We start from the raw sequence: 18,516 nt of genomic DNA, 5'->3' as shown, positions 1-18,516 counted from the left end.
CTGAGCAATGCTCATACAGAAAATCCTTTTCTGCCTTTCTTACTGCCACAATGGCAAGAGGGCTGGGGGTATGTTGGAGACTGGGAGGGGACACAGACAGGACAGGTGACCCCAAGTGACCAAAGGGATATTCCACACCATATGACATCATGCTCAGTATAAAAAGTTGGGGGAAGAAGGGGGCATTTGGAGTGATGATGTTTGCCTTCACAAATCACTGTAACACTTGATGGGGCCCTGCTTTCCTGGAGATGGCTCAACACCTGCCTGCCCATGAGGAGCAGTGACTTAATATTTTGAAGGAGCAGTGACTTAATATTTTGCTTTCCCTTTTCCCATGTTTATCTCAACCCACAAATTTTCAAGCTTTCACCCTTTTGATCTTCTCCACAGTCCAGCTGGTGGGGGAGTGAGCAGCTGCATGGTACTTGGTTGCTGGCTGGGGTTAATCCATAGCATCCACAGGCCTAGAAGATTTGTGTCTGCTCAGCCCTGCCTCAGGCAGCTCTTGACAAACTAGCAGATCTGTTGGTACTCTGGGAACTCTGCTAAAAGAAATATAGATGACTGTGGTTGTACACAGGAGGTTGGGAAGCTCCAAATGCAGATCTCCGGCATGCAGTGGAGCACTTGGGTACCCATGGCCACATGGTTATTACAGTTTAAAAAGCTGAGTTGCTTGACTGATGGCGGCTCATGTTCCTCCATCTCCTTGGCCCTGGAGGAGACCCAAGCACTGCACTTGTACAACTACACCCAGACCACAGTATACTCACTTGGGTCCATCACACCCATTCATGCAGCACAGGGAGCTAAAACTAATCAGCCCTTCCCAAGTCAAGATATTGTAGGTGAAAATGAAGAGAATAGAAGCTAAGTAGAAGGCAAAATAAAATAGGCGAAGAAAGAAAAATCAAAACAGTTTTCTGTATTGACACTTGTTTTCAAACTAAAGATATAATTATCCTGTAGCAAGCCTTGGCTACAGAGAAGAACATTTTGTTGGGAACTAATTAAAGAATTAGCCAGTGTTTAGCTTCTCATAGATAAAGGAGCATAAGCTTTGAAACAGAAGTGTTTGCAGTATGCTTTTGAAAACTCTCTGAAGACAGCCGAGCTTAAGTATGTTAAGACTCTTCCTTTGACAATTAAATGTCTGTTGATATGCTTTTTTCTTTCCTTCCTTGATTTTTTTCTTCTTATAAAAGAAGCAGGTGGTATCTCTTAGCAGGCATTTTCTCTCTTGCTCAGAGCATGGGTGGTGTGTTACCATGCATCACAGTCATGAACACAGGTCACTCACTGAACCACTGTATAGGTGGGACAGGTGTCAAAGCTGGCATGAAATACAGTGTTTAGTAAATTAAAAGCAGCCTGCTGGCACTGCATTCCACATTAAGCCCCCAAGACTACATCTTAACTAGACCTTTCCTAGGCACAAGGTGGATCAGCACCACGCCCCTGACAGACAAGCTCTGGATGCTGCAGAAGAATGCCAAGTCCCTTTTAGGAAGCTAAAAAACTTCTAGGTTTAGCAAGAGGGCACAATGACAGTAACCATTGTCTCTCACCCACTTCAACAACTCAACAACCTCTGCCAGGGATGAGATAATCCATCCTGAAGAGGATGCTCTGCTCTGCTCCCTCTACCCAGGGAGATGTGAACCCATGTAACCACAAGTTCAGAGCTCTACTAGTTTGGACAACAGGGTCTTTGTTTCCATGCTTCTCACCAGCCCCACACACAGAGGGGTTTTAAGAGCCAGTTACACTCTTGACTCCCCTCCTGTCAAATCAGGTCCAGGGTGTTGGCCAAGATGAGGGATCACAAACTTCCTCCTCTCTAGCAGGATTGTGGGTGCCCAGCACGCTGGCATTGACTCTGCTGCCATGCAAGAACTGCTGTTCCCTGCCATCGACCCAGTGTGGTTTATTTAGCATCTCCAGCTTTGCTTATAATAAGCACACATGCAGATGAAATTATCCCTGCTTTCTACAAGACAGATAAAAACCTATCTATGCCTTGTGGAAGATGATGGGAGTTTTAACCAACTCTCTGAAGTACTCCATGGAGACAACATTATGTGGGAAAGGGGAATCAAGTTTTACTAACCTCTCTTCCACTGTCATGCTCCTTTGCAATTTTCACTGCAACCTCCAATATCAGACGCATTCTCAAGAGTCATGAGAATTGTCAGTGCAAATATATTTAGCCATATCCCATTGGGTAGGTGGGGGAGGAAAGAAACCCCTAAATAGCTGTAAGATAACAATTACTGCAAACATATTTGCTTAGAGAAAGTTTAGTCAGAGTTCAAAGTCCTTGGCAGCTGGATGGCCAACAGCCAGCTTCTTCTCAAGCTGTCCCTAGAAACCTTTACTCTTTGAGGAGCATGCTCAGAAGAGAAACCCCTCTGCTTTACATAGCTCTTCTCCCTATGCTCTAAGAACTCCTCAGTCTAAAAGAAATGCTTAAATCAATGGCAAATTATTTAGACATCTCTTCCCTCTCTAACAAAAAAATCCCCACAAGTCAAATCCAAGCCCTCCATGATAGAAACCATGTTTTAAATAGGAGAAGGGAAATTCTCACTCTTCATAAGATTCTAAAGGAATCAGAAAGGTCACAGCTCTACCAAATGAATGAAAATGTCCTGGCTTTCATTCAACTGCACTGTTAGTGGGAGTGAGGAGAAGTCTCCCACACAGCCACAGGAGAAAACTGTGGGATTCAGGCTGGAAAAGTGGCAGTGGGAGGATGTGAACACTGTTAAAAATAAAACTTATCAGACAACAATTGAATCGTGAGAATGTTATCTGGTTCAACAGGAGCGTGAAAATAAATGGGCATTTCAAGAAGAGGGTCACTAGCAAGGTAAATAACTTCAAAATAGCAGGAAGTGACCAAGGGAATGTGCCAAGCTGAGGGCAACAAAAAAGGGCTCTCCAACAGCAGAAGACAGTCGTGGATACAGATTTCAGTGCCACCCTACCTGCAGATGCATGGCACTGCACCCACCCCTGCATCCCTGGCCACAGTAAGACACAAGACTGAAGACATTTGCACAGGACAGTGCTTAACATGACCCAGTGTTTATTGACTCCTGTGACATTTTTTTAATAGTAACAGGAACATAAAATGTGATGTGTGGTAAAATACTACCAGGGTTTCTATATGAATCCAATGCAAAGTGCCAGCATTGTTGACCAGCATACAACCTGACAAGAGAAGATGTAGTCATAACTCACTCTCAGATATCTGCTGGGAGTACATCACAGTCAAAGTAGAACTAGTCATTTGCCTGCAAATAGACACATTTTCTTCTAGATGCAAGTGGTGTTAGAGCCAGCTATTTTGCCACAAAAAATACATATAACATATTCCAATATTTTAAAAAACACACAGGACTTAAACTGCTTAAAAATAGAAGGGAAAATAGAGTGGAACCTTTTAGACACTATTTCGTAGAAGTCATTCTTCACAGAACCAAAAGTAATCTAGAGAAAAAGATTTATTAGAGGCTACTTTGCTCAAAAGGCCAGTGCTCACAGGTTTAAGAATAAAATGTCTCTTGATTTTCAGCACTGTCTCCTGGTCTTTTTTCCTCCCCACACAACAAAAACCTCCTGTTGAGAACTGCAGCTTAGTGGCTCTGCACACTTTTCCCATGCAATTGAAAAGGCAACCATGTTTGTTAGAGCCATCAAAAAGTTGCATGACATGACATGAACATGCAGCATGAAACATCTTCACAGATATGAACAATGAAGGCACATTACCTAAAGATTAAAAAAAAAAACCAACACAATTTTGGAGGATTCAAAAACCTTAGAGAAAGCATTCCTTTTCACAACTGGCTGACAAGTGCTGTTTAGCCATTTGATTCAAACAGTTTGCTATGAAGACAAAACACAAGGAAAAGGCCTCTTTGAAATACCCTCCCCATGTGTATGTCACACATGACCAACATCCCCCTACAACCCACCCCCAACTAAACTACAGCTTCTTCAAGGAGATCATCCCACTGGAAACAGAGTAGAGATCTGAAACGGAGAACTGAGGAATTGGTTTCAAGCTCTCAAGCCCTCAACTTTTTTTTGCACTTGATTATAATTGCAAAACACTCCCTGCCACAGAATAATTGCTCTGTCTTCTATATATGTAATATAGATGAGGAAGATAGTCACAAAAAAGAAAATATGTATTTATTTACAATAAATGCAACTATACTGCTCCATGTTCCATTCACCACGTATGTTGCTGACCACAGCAGAAACCTGGTGGTAGCAACAGTGATAACTGAAGTACCTTCCTTTTTCAGCCCTTACAAAAAGCTTTTCCCCTTCCACCACATTTGTTTTTCCACTGTTCCAGGCTCCAGTAAGATGTGTACTAACAATGCTTTATAGTTCATTTTTAAGGTTACAGTTTCTAGATGCAAAGCACTATTTGCTCTGCTCTGATTTTCCTCCTTTTAAAATCATGTAAGAGTTTCAAATTTATATGCCATTATTAACTTTGAATAGGTGTATTCCATCACCTTCTTTAAATAAGAATGCTGTCTTTTCCAACACCTCTCATATTTCAAAGGATTACCTCTCTCCCAAGGAAGAGCCCAAACACTTTCGCCTCCCACATGAACATTTCAGAATGAGAATTTCAAGTTATCACTAAGTTTCCTTCGAGTCTCTGATGTTACTTAGAAGCAACTGTAGTAGAATAATGTTTTTCCTAACATTAAGGGATATTTATCATGTTCTTTGCCTTTTTCTAGTCTTGAGTTGTAAGGATATTAGTCACACATGTTCCCTCATACTCCTCTCTTAGGGTGCACAGTGGTCAGGCCTATACGACCTTAGCTGGATCTCTGGAAGAAGCCAGAGAGAATAAGGGGTTTCTTAGCACTGCTGTATTTACATTCAGCATTCGTGGGCAGGCTGAAGGGTGCTCAGCTTTTCTTTAAGACACAAAACTGCTTTAAAAAATACTCCATTTTCTATTATCATTTTTTATGTCATGAAAGTTTCTTCTTTTCTGTCCTATGCAGCTGTTACCTGTCTGTCACTGACATTTAGTAGCTGCCACTGCACACTACTTTTCCATTCCCTAGCTCAAGTGCAGCCCATCACAGCACAACAATGCAGCAGAGCGTGGGGAAGCAGGGCAGGGGACGGCGGTCCAGACACACCACCTTCACCACCATGGGCAGGGGCACAGGAAAATATGGGACACTGAAAGGGACATCTGTTTGGAACATTCAATAGGGTCTGACATACACACTGACAGCATGAGATAAAAATTAATGCAAGTGAGTGTATTAGGTTGAGAGCAATTAGTGCGAGTGATAAATACATCCACTGCCAGACCCCAGCTTCCTTTAAGAGCTATGCTGAACTGCATAGTAAGTGCTGGTTGTAGAAATGTAGACAGATTGGGAATAGGTCACCAGTTACTCATTGAGTCTAGTAAGTCTAAAAAATTAATGGAGAAAAAAAATGTGTGCTTTGCCATTGAACAACTCTGATCTCACAGCCTGGGCACAGCAGTAGTAGTTACCTGCCATCACAGATCAACTGAAACGGAATTGCAGTTCCATACAAATTACATATGCACGCAAAATTAATCAAGTGTGTTCACTAAGAATATGCAGCATAAAAATTAAGTCTAAGTTACCCATTATTTATCATATATTTGTCAGACTGCCAGACATATCTTCCCCTTTCAGATTCATATCTATGTCACACAGAACATAGCAGATGGAGAAGTTGCAAAGCAAACACTTCTCTACACAACACTGGCCTTAAGGGCCAATGCATCGTGTGCCATAAGCCTTCCAAGTTTACCAGATTTTTGGGAGAAAACAGCTGCTTTACCAAACTGTGAAAATAGAAAATGTACAGCCTGCTCAAAACAGAAAAAAAAATGGTTTTATGAAGTTGTGAACAGATACATAACTACTTTCCCCTCAGTCCTGGGACAGAAAGGGCAGTACAGCTGCAGAGCTAGAATGTGCCTCTTGAAGAGCAAACAAAATCCAGAAAATGCAATGACCGTGTAGACAAACATCTGGGAAGTCATGTTTCTGAAGAGTTGAACCAATGTTCTGCACAGCAAAATGATGAACAATACATCAACAGGTTCATTTGGGACAAACCATAACATGCTCTACAAACATCCAATTTAATTTCCCATATCTGGGAAATCTCTCTCTGTCCCTGTCAGCAGTCTGCCAACTGATTTTAAACTTGCAAGGCTTCTTCCCATTTAACTAGAACATTTTTCCCCATAAAGTGCAAATAAGACTCAGTTTTTTACCACTAGTTCCAATGACCATTATCTTAGTTACAAAAGTGATCAAAAGCCAATTGGCTGAGCCACTACCACTAGGCTTGAGTATCACATACTCTTTTTCTTTTTTTTCCTAAACCCTGGTTATTTTTTCCAGCAAAAGGCAAAGAGCAAACAAGTCTTTCTTCTATCAGATGCAGCATGGCAGGAGGCTGCCTTAAGTACCATCAGCATAAGATGCACGTGCTAGACAAAACCAGTGCATACTTGTGCATAAAAATGTTTTGCCCTTATTTGCTGGAAATGGAAGTCATCTTTGGGATCTTATTTCCTCACAAAGAGTTCATGAACAGTTGATTAGTCTTCATTAAGAGGTGCTTCTCTCTTCCTTGCATCTATATCAAAAAGAAGAAAAAAAAAACAAGAAGCGGTTAAACCAGGGGATTCTGACCGTATTCATCTGAAAACACAGAAACAGAAAAGAGTTGGTTTGTTTTCAATGGACAACAGTTTCCATTTCAGAATCATGGCATGAATCCACTATGTGGACTGAACTGCTACATGATAGCACAGCATGTTAACATGGACAGCGACATAAAGATCTTCTACATTTGTCATGTTCAAATTGAAGATGACTCGTGTAATGCTTAAGTAGCCCAATAAACTCTGAGACCCCAGATCAGTGATACTTTTCCTTCACCACCAATTGGCCCCTTTTTCATGACCCTCTTTAAGATTGAAACCAGTATTTGCTTTGCATACAAGCTACAGAGATGACAATAGTTTGTTCTGCAAACCATTTGACTAATTACAACTTTGCCCAGCTGCACACATTTTTAAAAAGACAAGTGCTCTCCACACTGTATTTTGAGGAGGCAGCCCCTGAAGACCAGATCTCAAAATGCTCTGAACAGCAACCCTTAGATCATGGTCCCAGGTAGGGTGCTGGAACACATCTGGACAGCTCAGTCCATGACTCATATGCCATTACTACAGCAGCAATGCAGCGTGGCTGCCATTAGAAAGCTGGGTCACCTTTGTGGGCTTCTGCCCTTCACTAACACAGAAGACCCTATTAATTCCGAACATTCAGAGAACACAATTATTAAAGTATCTGTGAAAGTCCAAACAGGGTACTAAACAGGGTTTGGAGGAGGCAAAATATACCTCCCAAATAACAAAAGAAGAACTGATTCCCTGTGATTGGAGTAGCCACCCAGGGTAGGAAAAAAATCTCAGACATTTGGGACTCCAGTCAGAAACTGTCTCTCCCATTCTCCCCATTTTGTTCATCTGGGATTCTAGGGCCAGGCCTGAATCTCCTGTCACAACTCCACTTTGCATAAAATAACTGACTAGGAACAACAGGAGAAAAAGCTTTCTAAAAATGCATTAAATATGCTTGTAGCTACAGAACCACTCCTGATCTGTCTCTGACTTTGGAAATATCACAATGCATTAAATTCTTTCTAGTGAACATTTATAAAAAAATCATACCGGTTAAGTTCCTGAACTTCTTTTTGGCTTCTGCTCTTTCTTCAGCATCAAAATACCACACGGTCATGGCATATCTATTAAAAGAAAGAAATCTTGCATGTCTTTCCACTTTTTGTATTAAAATACAGCACTGGAGTTTTATGCTCATGGAGAAAGCAAAACCAAAACTGGATAAGTAGACTAAAAAGGTAGAATGAAAATGACACATTTTTATAGGCAAACACAGATAGCATTTTAGTGCATATTTTAACAAGTCAGATAGAAATATAGGTGAGAATTTCTGCTGGAGGCACAAAAGAGAGCACAGCCCCTGGTAACAGAGGGCAAAAGTAGCTTCCAGACCTTTGCATGTTTTTCTGTTCTGGGACGCCTGTAGGCAGCTTGGGGGCTGCCCTGCATCACATCAGCTTTTCACAGCCTGCTGACAGATGGTAGCCCCCACAATCCCTATAGTGTTACAAGGGCAAAAGAATAACCCAGCACTTCCCAGCTAAACAGCTATGCCCAGCTTGGAAGATTTCTCCTGTCAATGGTTAAGGGCATTTTTTTTCCAGCACATGAGGAAATGTATCACTCGAGCTTGCTCCTCCTTACTTAATGAGAAATTCCCCCAATGATTCAAAACCAGGAAATTCACTCAACATCTGTCCATTTCTTATGCACATCTATTTAAACATGATGGCCATAATTTTGGATAAAAATACTGGTAGAAGAGATGTTCTGGTTTTTTCCCTAGCCAAAATCCAATATTAAATATGCTACTTACCTGGTTGCATAAGAAGGCTGGACTTCATGTGGGTTCCTTCGATCTGACCAAAAAAAAAGTAATCGGTCAAAAATCGGCTCAACATCTGCTACATAGGACTTTCCTTCTGGGAATATTCGAAGAATTCCACCATGCAGCTGAAAGAAAAGGAAAGATTGGTTTTTTGCACATATAAACAGCCACACATTCACATGAAAAATAACTTCTTTATCTCTCCTCCACACCTAACAAACAGGGAATAAACGTCTAATAATGAACATGACACCTACGTGACAACACTGGAAAACCTTACTGTGTCTCTTGGCCACTTCAATTTTACCAGTTTGTAATTGTTTCACCTTAAACTTCTGTCTAAAGCAAATGAGCCAAGATAAAGGTAACACCAGCCCTGCAGCAAACACTGGGAAGCTTCTGAGCTTCCAGACACACTTCTAGAACCAGTGAACACCACAGAGCTGCTCTACCTGACCAGTCTGAGATCAGGCTCTCTGCCCAACAATTGTTAGATACTGCTTACAGTATTTCAGACGCTGTGCCTGATCACTTAGGAGTTAACTTCTACACTTCAGGAAGAGTGCAGTCTGTTTTACTGTTAGGTTTGTAAAACTGTTCAAATGCATTATAGATCCCAGCCACCATTTTCCCTACTCATAACACAGCCTGGTTTCTCTACCATGTAATTTCTGTCTTTCCATGTGCCACAGTTTTCAGGAAAAAGGTCTGGTGATCTGCACACACCCTAGAAACTTCAAAAGATTAATTTGAGCCCTGCCTCCTCCTGCTGATGTTAGAGCGCTCTTTGGAGACTTTAATGTTGCATCACAGAGTGCAGTGCAGCACCAACCTGACATGGTACCTCCATGCCACATGCAGACCTCAGTGAGAAACTATTAAGCCAGATTTAAAGCCACATGGTTGCTTTCAAAGCCCAGTATGATCATACTCTTATATTCCATGTCCTCCAGCATACACTTACATAAAATCACCATCACATCTACATAATAAACTCCATCAGTGTCCTGCATTTCAGTTAGCTTTTCTTGGTGCTCACTTGGGTGCCTCCTCACTATTTGGATAAGGATGCAATGCACAAAATAAACTGGGTATTTGCATTTCCTCCTTCATTTCACTACATTGAGATGTTTCACTGTCATATGCTCTGCAACAAGATGTGCTTTTCTGCAACACTGCATTTTTCAATCACATTGCCTCTGTATCTGAGCTCACTTATTGGGGTTCACAGTATTTACCTGTTCTTAAAGAGCATATTGGCCTAAAAAGTCCAAACAACACTGGACAATTTTCAAGCAATAACCCCCATGAACAGTTTGTGGTGTATTAAGACAACAGACTTGCAAAGAGACATCCTGCAATTTTACAAACTCTTCTTTTGTTTCTAATTTAAAGGTATGGCACATTCAAGGCTGACTTAACTGCTTTATAGTAATACAGGCAGAAACAAGAGTTCTATCCAGTCAAGAGACCCACTGGTGGAATCAAACCATGTTTGTTCCTCTTCCTAAGCCCCACTGCTTCATAAATAAGAAAAGGGAACTGCCTGAATATTCTTCTGCAGGTTAGCCTAAAGTATCAAGAATGATAAAGTCACAAATTGGGGCTGTCATTTTACTCTGCTCCCACAATCCACTTATTCTGTAGTGAATTGATTTTCTTTTTCTGCTCTTTCCTCTAAACAAAGTGTTAAGAGCATACAGGCCAGTGCTTATAGCTTTATCTATAGCAACAAAACAGTATGTGTGTAGAATGGAAGAGAGGATGATAAGGAAACAGTGCACATTCTTACTTCCAAAGCATTGCCAAAAACAGACAGAAAAAAAAAAAAAAAAAGAGATGAAGAATGGACCAGCAGCTCAGAAGTTCATCAGAGTTCAACAGAAACAGACAGCTCCAAAGTTGTGTTTTCAAAGCAGATTTTCCTTCCTGTTGTGCCTCAACCCCATGGCTTACTCACCTTGGAGTCCCAGTTCTTATTCAGATAATAAATACAGGTGATGCAGCGCCCGTCACCATTAGGATTGTCCACATGACGAACATACCCAGTTCCATTTCCAGGATAGCAAGCAACCATGGCCTGAAAGATACAGATTGTAAAACAGTTAACTCTACAAGATGCCTACCTTCAGTTTTAATTTGCTAAGCATCCTCCCACCACCAGTTTGGCTCATATTTTTCAAATGATGAATCCAAAACCTAGAGCAGACATCACCTGAAGGTATCTGTGCACAAATGTCTTTCACAGGACTGCTCAGCCAGTGTGAAATTCAAAACTGGAAAATAAATACCCTTCATAATTCACAATATATACACAAAAATAAAAGGGAAAAAAATGAAACTAGAGCACTAGCATGGTACCAGCTTATTACAAGCTACGTGACTTTGAGGCAGTTTCAGCTGAAATTTGCTGGGGTTTCTACAGATAAGCAGTCATTGCAAAACAGATTTTCCAGTCATAGTGAAAGTAGAAAGCAATCCCAGGAAGTCATGCTTTACTACCACCGTGCTCCTCTAATCATATCTTCCAGGCATTGTCATATACACTCCTGTGTGCAACTCAAAGTGAGTGGTCCCCAGGAGATGTTGGTAAAACTCCATAGAGCAAAGTCTGCAAAAAGGTGCAGCTCCTTTGTACTGCGTTTGCACAGGGCAGTGCATGTTTATTTTCATGCACTGAGCCACGGAACCAACCAAATGCTTTCAGAGCATTTCTCTCTTTGATCTTCATACTTGCTGATACAATCGCTTAATTCATGGTTTAAATTTCACCTTGAATGATGAGATAAGCCTAACATGAATTACTTCAAACCACATGGCAATCAACAGGTCTTAAAAGGTTTTTACGGCAAAAACATATTAAACTTAGTTTACTTAATTAGCAGCCTAAGCAGAATGCAGGCAAGAGCAGGTAACACTGCTGGTACAGCACTAGATCTTTCTCTCAGTCACTCTTCACTACTGGGGCTATGAGCAGTGATACTGACCACCCCTAAAGTTGTTGCAATAGCAGTCTTGTTCCCACTCGAGTCCCTGACATCTCCAGACTGTTTGTCAGTATTAGCAGCAAGAGTGATGGGAAATGATGGACTAAATTAAGTTGGAAAACTGCAGATAGTGTTCAGATGTGGTTTCTGCAATTATCACTCCTCAATCTGTGTGCTGTGCAGGAAGCACAGCACAGGATCAAGTTCAGCTCACTGTCCACCGCGATGAGCTGAGGGTTCCCAGGTTCCCCTGGAGAGCAGATCTGCAACCTGTAATTCTGGGCAGCCCCCAACCTGTAATTCTGCAAGGGGCTCTTCTTTCCCAGTGGCAGGAGTCAGATTTACCCATGTTTAATTTCATAAGGTTCCTGTTAGCCTGTTTCCCCAGTCTATCTGGTTTCCTTCCAGTGGCAGCCTTGCCCTCAAGGGCATCAACTGGTCCCTCTCAGATTGGTATGTTCTGCACAGCTGAAGAGCACACTCTGCCATCTGTTTCAGGTTACTGATAAATAAAGGTGTTTAACACAACAGGTCCCATGACAGATCCCTGTGGTGCCCCATTTGGTAGCAGCCTCCAGGTATAAGAGGTCTGATGGACCATGACCCTCCAAGTCCAACCATCCAGTTTTTTACCCATCTACTTTTCCATCTTTTCAGACAATAAAGCCCTAACTTCACATATAACAGTATTTGACATGCCTGTGCTACAAAATGAGGATATGACTGTGTAACATGTGCATGACCTGCTCCAATGATCTGATAGGCACAATTTATAATGTAATTGATAGAAATTGACAGTATAGGCTTTACTAAGAATTTTTTATCTAGGAACCCCAGAATTCTTGTTTTCTTCTTCCAAGCACATGCAAAAGGCATGCTGTTCTCAAGGGACATGACCAGGTACAGTACCACACATGCTGGTTTAATCAACAAGGAAATTTTACTGTGCCCACAAACACCAGCACAGAAGTTACTGCCAGCCGGCACAGTGGATCCCTTGAACCCTCTGCTACCAAGAAGAAAACCTATCCACAGGAGTCAGAGATGTATGAATTAACTTCCCTCCCCACAACAAGCACCAGAGCAGTACCTGCAGGCAGCAGTAAGTCACCAGGGCTCACTCTCCACACCTCAGGCCAAAGGTGCCTAGAGACTAGTGGCCAGCAGGGTCAGGACATTATACTAAACAAAAGCAAGTACTTTTAATTCCAAGTAATAAGCCCTCTTCCATCACACCTAGCAGTTAGGTAGATGCTTTGCTGTAGAGCCTATCTGCTCCATTGTCATTCTGCTGTTACAAATGGCTCCAGAGCTGCACTACACTTCACTATCAGCCTGATAATGGCAGTAAGGGCCAGTCTACAGCACAGTGCTCAAAACACATTAAGGGCATAAGTCTGGTGGAAACCACAAGTCAGCTGTACTTGCCATGTAACACTGGTCTGAGGAAGCTGGGCCCTCACTGGTGAGGATAACCCAGTTTGTGCATTTCCCCATCCCAGTTACATCACCAGCACCTCATGCAGGTGGAACTTCACCCATCCCACAGGCAGTGAGCTGCATCAGGTCTAACAATTAAAATAGTAACCTTTTGTAAAACTGGATCTTCCTACACTGGGAAACATGACCCTGGTGTCCCTGAAGCCACTCCATCACTCCCCTCCTCAACTGAGCAGGGAAAGAAAGTGTAATGAAAGGCTCATGGGTTGATAAGGATAGGGAGAGATCACCCACCAGTAACTGTCACAGGCAGAACAGACTAGACATGGCGAAACTAATTTAATTTATTGCAAATCAAATCAGAGTAAGATAGTGAGAAATAAAACCAAACCTTAAGATACCTTCCCCCTACTCCTCCCTTCCTCCCAAGCTCAACTTCACTCCCAGGTTCTCCACTTGGCCAGCAGTGGGTCCAACTTGGAGCCAGCTGGCATTGGCTCTGTCAGACCTGGAGAAGCTTCTGGCAACTTCTCACAAAAAAGCCCTGATAGCCTTGCCCTGCAAACCCAACACATCCCGAGAGTACCAAGGAGAGGGGGCAGTGATTGCGACCGTGGGGCAGGGAGGAGGGCAGTGCTGGAGCGGGGTGCGGCACAGCTGCTGCCAGGGCATGGGCAGCACAGCGCCAGCCCGGCCAGCTCAGCACAGCCCTGCTCACCACCCAGGGGGATCAGGCATGACGGGAATACAGCCTCGCTGACCAACAGCACCTCGTTTTGAAGTCGATGTACAACACAAAATTATGGTGGCCTTAAGTCTCTCTTCGGAGAGTAGACATTACTCCAAGATTACTGAACTGCCTAAAAATCAATCCAATATTACTGCTGTTTTTAATGTCACAAACAAAAAGCTACTGAACAGCAGACTGAAGGGCAGATCCTGAAAGGGATTTAGGTGCTTTATTTACTATGGAAATCTAGGCAAAAGGCCAGAGTTTCTCCTGGCCTCCCCCACATAATATGTTCTCTTCGAACATGTGCTTTGTCTCCAACATAAATGCATAATTTATTTATTTACAGTGTGCACCTTTGCAACTGCAACACTCCATCCCTGGAGATTAAGTGGAACAATTCCCACAGAATCCTAAAGCATGGGCCACACTATAGCTTAACTTTCAGAAAAGCAAAGAGAAAAAATTTTCTAGTAGCAGCAGCAGAAGAAGAAAAGCAGAAGTGAAATATCCTTTTTCCTGGCACAGCAAGTATTTGAATGAAACCTTAAACAATGAAGGGAAATCATTGTGGTCCTCCTAGAGACTGTTGAAATGATATCGAGCTTTATCAGAGCAATGGCTGGATCAGCTCCAGAGCAGATCAAGCTGGCCTCAGCAGGGATTCCAGCTGTTAGCAGTACTTTTGGATTCATTTAAAGCAAACAAGAAACAGGAGATGCGTGACCCAGACTTAATTTAGCTAATTTGTGAGCACTGGTATCTGCCAGGTTAGTGCACAGTCCAGCTACAAAAGCCAGAGGCTCAATAACAATAATCAAACCACTTACCAGGTGTGCACGTGAAGTGTTAGTAAGAAATGTTTCCTACACTTTTGGCTATTGTGTCCAGAAGAGCACACTCCATTTTTGGAAGCAACTCCTCTCTTCATTAACAATCTCCAAACCTAAACTAATCAAACTTACTATAGCAGGCAGTAATGAGCAGGAATGTACCTAACCTTTTCTTTTTCAATAAAATCTACTACAATGGCTGTTGGTTGGCTTAACTTCCCAGTGTAAGCACTCATAAAATTTCTGCAACACTCCCCTTTGCTAAGGTAAAAAAAGAAGAGTTTGCCTTACACAACATATCTGATATCCAGATGCATGCCTTTGGAGTCACGCTTACACACCACCATATGAAGACCAATGCTCTGGTAGTCTAGTCAACAGTCATAAATTAAACCCTACAAAACTTGGAAAATGAAAAGCAAATCATCAAAACTAAAGCTTCTGCCCTGTTACTTTCAGGGATGTTAGCTTTCCCAAGAGGGTGCAAATCAACCATAAGTTAAACAAGCAGCAATTACCAGCTTTAGTAAGACCCAGGAATCGTCAGTAAATCCCACACTGCACAGAAGCTTGCAAGAATAAGTTATCTATCATTCAGTCTAAGTATTACACTCAAGTCAGCCAGAGAAATCTGCAAGTCAAACTGCAAGACACTAGCAAAGTTTGAAGGCAGATAAAAAACAACTGTTCCATTGAGAGGATTTTTCCCTGCCTCCCAGTGCTTCTAGCAAGCAGAAAAACAAATTCTCTTAGCTGATGGCCAGGATCATGCTGTGAGACATGATTTACAAAATAAGCATGCTAGAGAAGCCTGATACTTGGAACAGAACATTTCAGAAAACATCTCAGATAGAAGATATTTGTAAGTAGAAACAAATAGTGCTTAATAGGAAGCAGTGGTGACACGAGGTCAGAAGGTCCCAAATTTCAGCCCACTATGTGGTTCCCAGTTCTGAACTTGAGTGCAAACAAAAATCACTTTTGACCAGTCCTCTAGGGTATTAGGACTAGCAGGATTCACTTGATTGTTTTAGGTTTGAATGTATATTGTGCTTACTCTGATTCTAGTTCATAGATGTGCACAGTCTTTACATCCAGAAAGGGAAAAGCACCCAGCATGCTCTACATTAAAAGAACATGAGAAGTCTGACATTTCATGATCAAAGGCAAGAGATTCTCAGTTGAGGCTTGACTGACACACAAACACTATGGGGTATTTCTAAGGTAATTTCTTATTGCACACAATTGTTTTCTGCTGCTTAGCTTAAAATTGTTAAGTATAAAATATTCATGAACATTATTAAATATTAGTTTGTTTGAATTTATGAAAGTTAAAATAGTCAACTACTATACTGAAGCATGAACTGGGAACATTAGTCTAACTTAATACTCTATAGAGATGGGAAGGAAAGGAGGGGAAAAAATTATGTTGAAACAGCAACAAATCAGAGACATTACCTTAGTGTCTGTTGGAAAGCAAACCACCAGTTCCAAGACAGAGTAAAATTCTGCTCACTTCAGTCAAGCAACACATGAAATGGGCTTCAGTGGCAGTACTGCATGAGAAACTGATCCCCCATTTCCTCACCGTAACTTGGTTACCAGTCTTCAATCAAAGATTACTTGTAACTGTGTAAAAAAATCCTGTTCCCATGGATAGCACTTCCACCACGTGGTCTGGTACTTGCTTCTCCTTGCTTGCATGCAAGCCTGATCATTAGATTCAGATCTTCCAGGAGCTGAAACCTCATCTCTCCTTTCTTATTTTTTTAGTCTTTTGCATGCAGCACAGCTTGCTTGTTGCTTGCAGGTACATAAAAGGACTTTTTAAAAGAATTTTTTTGAGGAGCAACCTGAGGGTGGGAAGTGTGGGAAAGACTATTCTCTCATCTGCAGGAAGAAGATGCTAAGACACTGGTTTATTTTTGCTTACCAACCAAAAGTCTTTTATTAGTTGATAATATTCTCATTACTGTACAAGGGAAAACTGCTTATTAAATTTCTTTTAAGAACTAAGGAAGGAAAAAAAGAGCTACCCATGAAGTGCTGTTCACGGATTACCTCCATGCCACACAGCTGTTGATGATTGGCATGTTATCTAGTTGTAGCTCAAGGAGCCTCTAATAAGCTTTCAAATCTTATGGAAGATATCTAAGGAAGTCAGATCACAGATTGAAGCTGCTTTAAAAAGGAGCTCCCTGTTAAATGAATCTGTGATGGGGTTAAGAAGCTTTCCTACTGATTGGCAACAAAATTTAGTTTTTCGTAGCCTATGAATATGAAGGACTGTTTCAGCCTGTGACTACTTTTTTTTTTTTTTTTCCTTAACAGAACACACACTTAGAAATAAATCTGGGTGCCCTTCAAGTTCAAGCTGGCTGCCAGAGCAGTGCCAGTGTGAAATGGGAAGGCAGGAAACAGCCGTGCCTCATGTGGGCAGCAGCCATCTGCGAGTGTCAAGAGAGCAGGGAGCATTTGGGGACCAGCCCTGGGGACAGCAGTGAACTCTGCTGAGCAGTTCCCATTGCTGGATACTTCCTGGGATCCTACAGGATCCTAAAGTCAAGGGACAATTCAGAAGCTCTGAAAGGATCTGACCATGGAAGAAGTTCTCCAGGTTTCCAAGGGCACGAGAGTTCAAGGCATTCATCTACCACTGTATACTGTCTACATTGTTCACATTTTTTAAAAAAGCCAAGGAAAATAACACTGCTTTAAGTCCACCACCCAAATTCTGTGTATTCAGCCGGAATAATGAAAGTGAATGAAACAAATCTGAAACTGCCATAGGATCACAACTGTCCTTGCAATGAGCATCTTTGCCTGTTGTAGTAATTAAAAGAATTAACTATAATTCTGTGTGCATGTCAATTAACACTTTTCTCCAGTACTTCAAGTGCTTCTCTCGTCTTCTGCAAAGGCAGAATCAGACAAGATTTTTACTTTACATCCTCCTCTGACCCAAGACTCCGCTTTGGTCTGTGATGCTGCTGGGGGGCTGTGCCTCGCACGCACGCAGCGGCAGCGCCGCTCCAGCAGCGATCAGCGTGCGGCGAGGGGCGGGCGTACCGTCACGGCAGGACCCGAAAATTAAACGGCTATTGCCAGTGAATTCGTTCAGTCAAGGATATTCAGATTAAGTCTCCAATTAGCAGCTGTAAACATGCGCAGTGCATCGATGTATCAATAAAGGCTGCTCAGTTTAGAGAGCCCGCCCGCCCTGCGCCTCGCAGCCTGGCTCGGGGCCAGCGGGATGATGGCTTAACGACAGTGCTACGTGCGGAGCGTGCGGCCATCGGCGATCGAATGCAAACTCCGCTCCAGAGTGCACTTCAGACACTGCGGAGGGGAGAGGGGAAACCCACACACGCAGCGAGCACACACGGCGCTTCTCGGCTCTCGTTCTTACTGGGCTGTCCCTCCCTCCTGTGCTGCAAACACAGGCACAGAGGCTTATCTCCCACACTTTAAAAAAAACTGCTGTCTAATTACATTTAGGATTATTTTTGCCTTTTGCTGAAACCCTCTTTCATCACCCAGAAAACTCTTTCAGTCCTCTCCTCTCCCCAAAGAACCAAACCTGGCCAAGCTGCACTAATGAGAAAGCATCCCAAGCAATTGATGCAGATGGAGAAAGCATCCCCTGTAATGAGCCCTGGGGGACATCGTGACAAGCACCACCCCCGCAGAAAGGCAAATTCATAAATAAGTGCAAGCTCATTAAGGAGATCTGTAAGGACCGTCCCTGTATGTTCAGTTTCTCAGCAGGGAATAAAAGCCTGGTAACCAGCACACACATCCTCTGAGGAACATTCCTCATCTGTGGGGTAGAAAAATCTCACAGTTCCTGAAATATTCCAGCCTTTCATTCTTCATCAGCAAGTCAGACCTTTTCAGTTCTGCTACTAGTCACCCAGAGGATTATACCACGGGTTTTTTTTGTTTGCCACATTTAAATAACT

The 18,516-nt window shown here is 42.3% G+C and overlaps 1 protein-coding gene across 1 annotated transcript in view; it reads right to left on the bottom strand.

Annotated features, from left to right (window-relative positions):
• Positions 1-3,071: 3,071 nt before the first annotated feature.
• Positions 3,072-18,516, bottom strand: part of EGLN3 (egl-9 family hypoxia inducible factor 3) — a 28,344-nt gene continuing 12,899 nt past the window's right edge. Inside the window, exons 2-5 of the mRNA XM_039705237.1 lie at positions 10,525-10,644; positions 8,553-8,689; positions 7,787-7,860; positions 3,072-6,684 (exon numbers count right to left, since the gene is read on the bottom strand). Of these exons, the coding sequence (XP_039561171.1) occupies positions 6,647-6,684; positions 7,787-7,860; positions 8,553-8,689; positions 10,525-10,644 (369 nt within the window). The 3' untranslated portion in view covers positions 3,072-6,646. The remainder of the gene's footprint in view (positions 6,685-7,786; positions 7,861-8,552; positions 8,690-10,524; positions 10,645-18,516) is intronic.

Source organism: Passer montanus, unplaced genomic scaffold, assembly GCF_014805655.1.
Source record: "Passer montanus isolate IOZ18808 unplaced genomic scaffold, ASM1480565v1 scaffold18, whole genome shotgun sequence".
NCBI lineage: Eukaryota > Metazoa > Chordata > Aves > Passeriformes > Passeridae > Passer > Passer montanus.
Note: the sequence above shows the minus strand (reverse complement) of the source record. Positions and strands in the feature narration are given on the sequence as shown.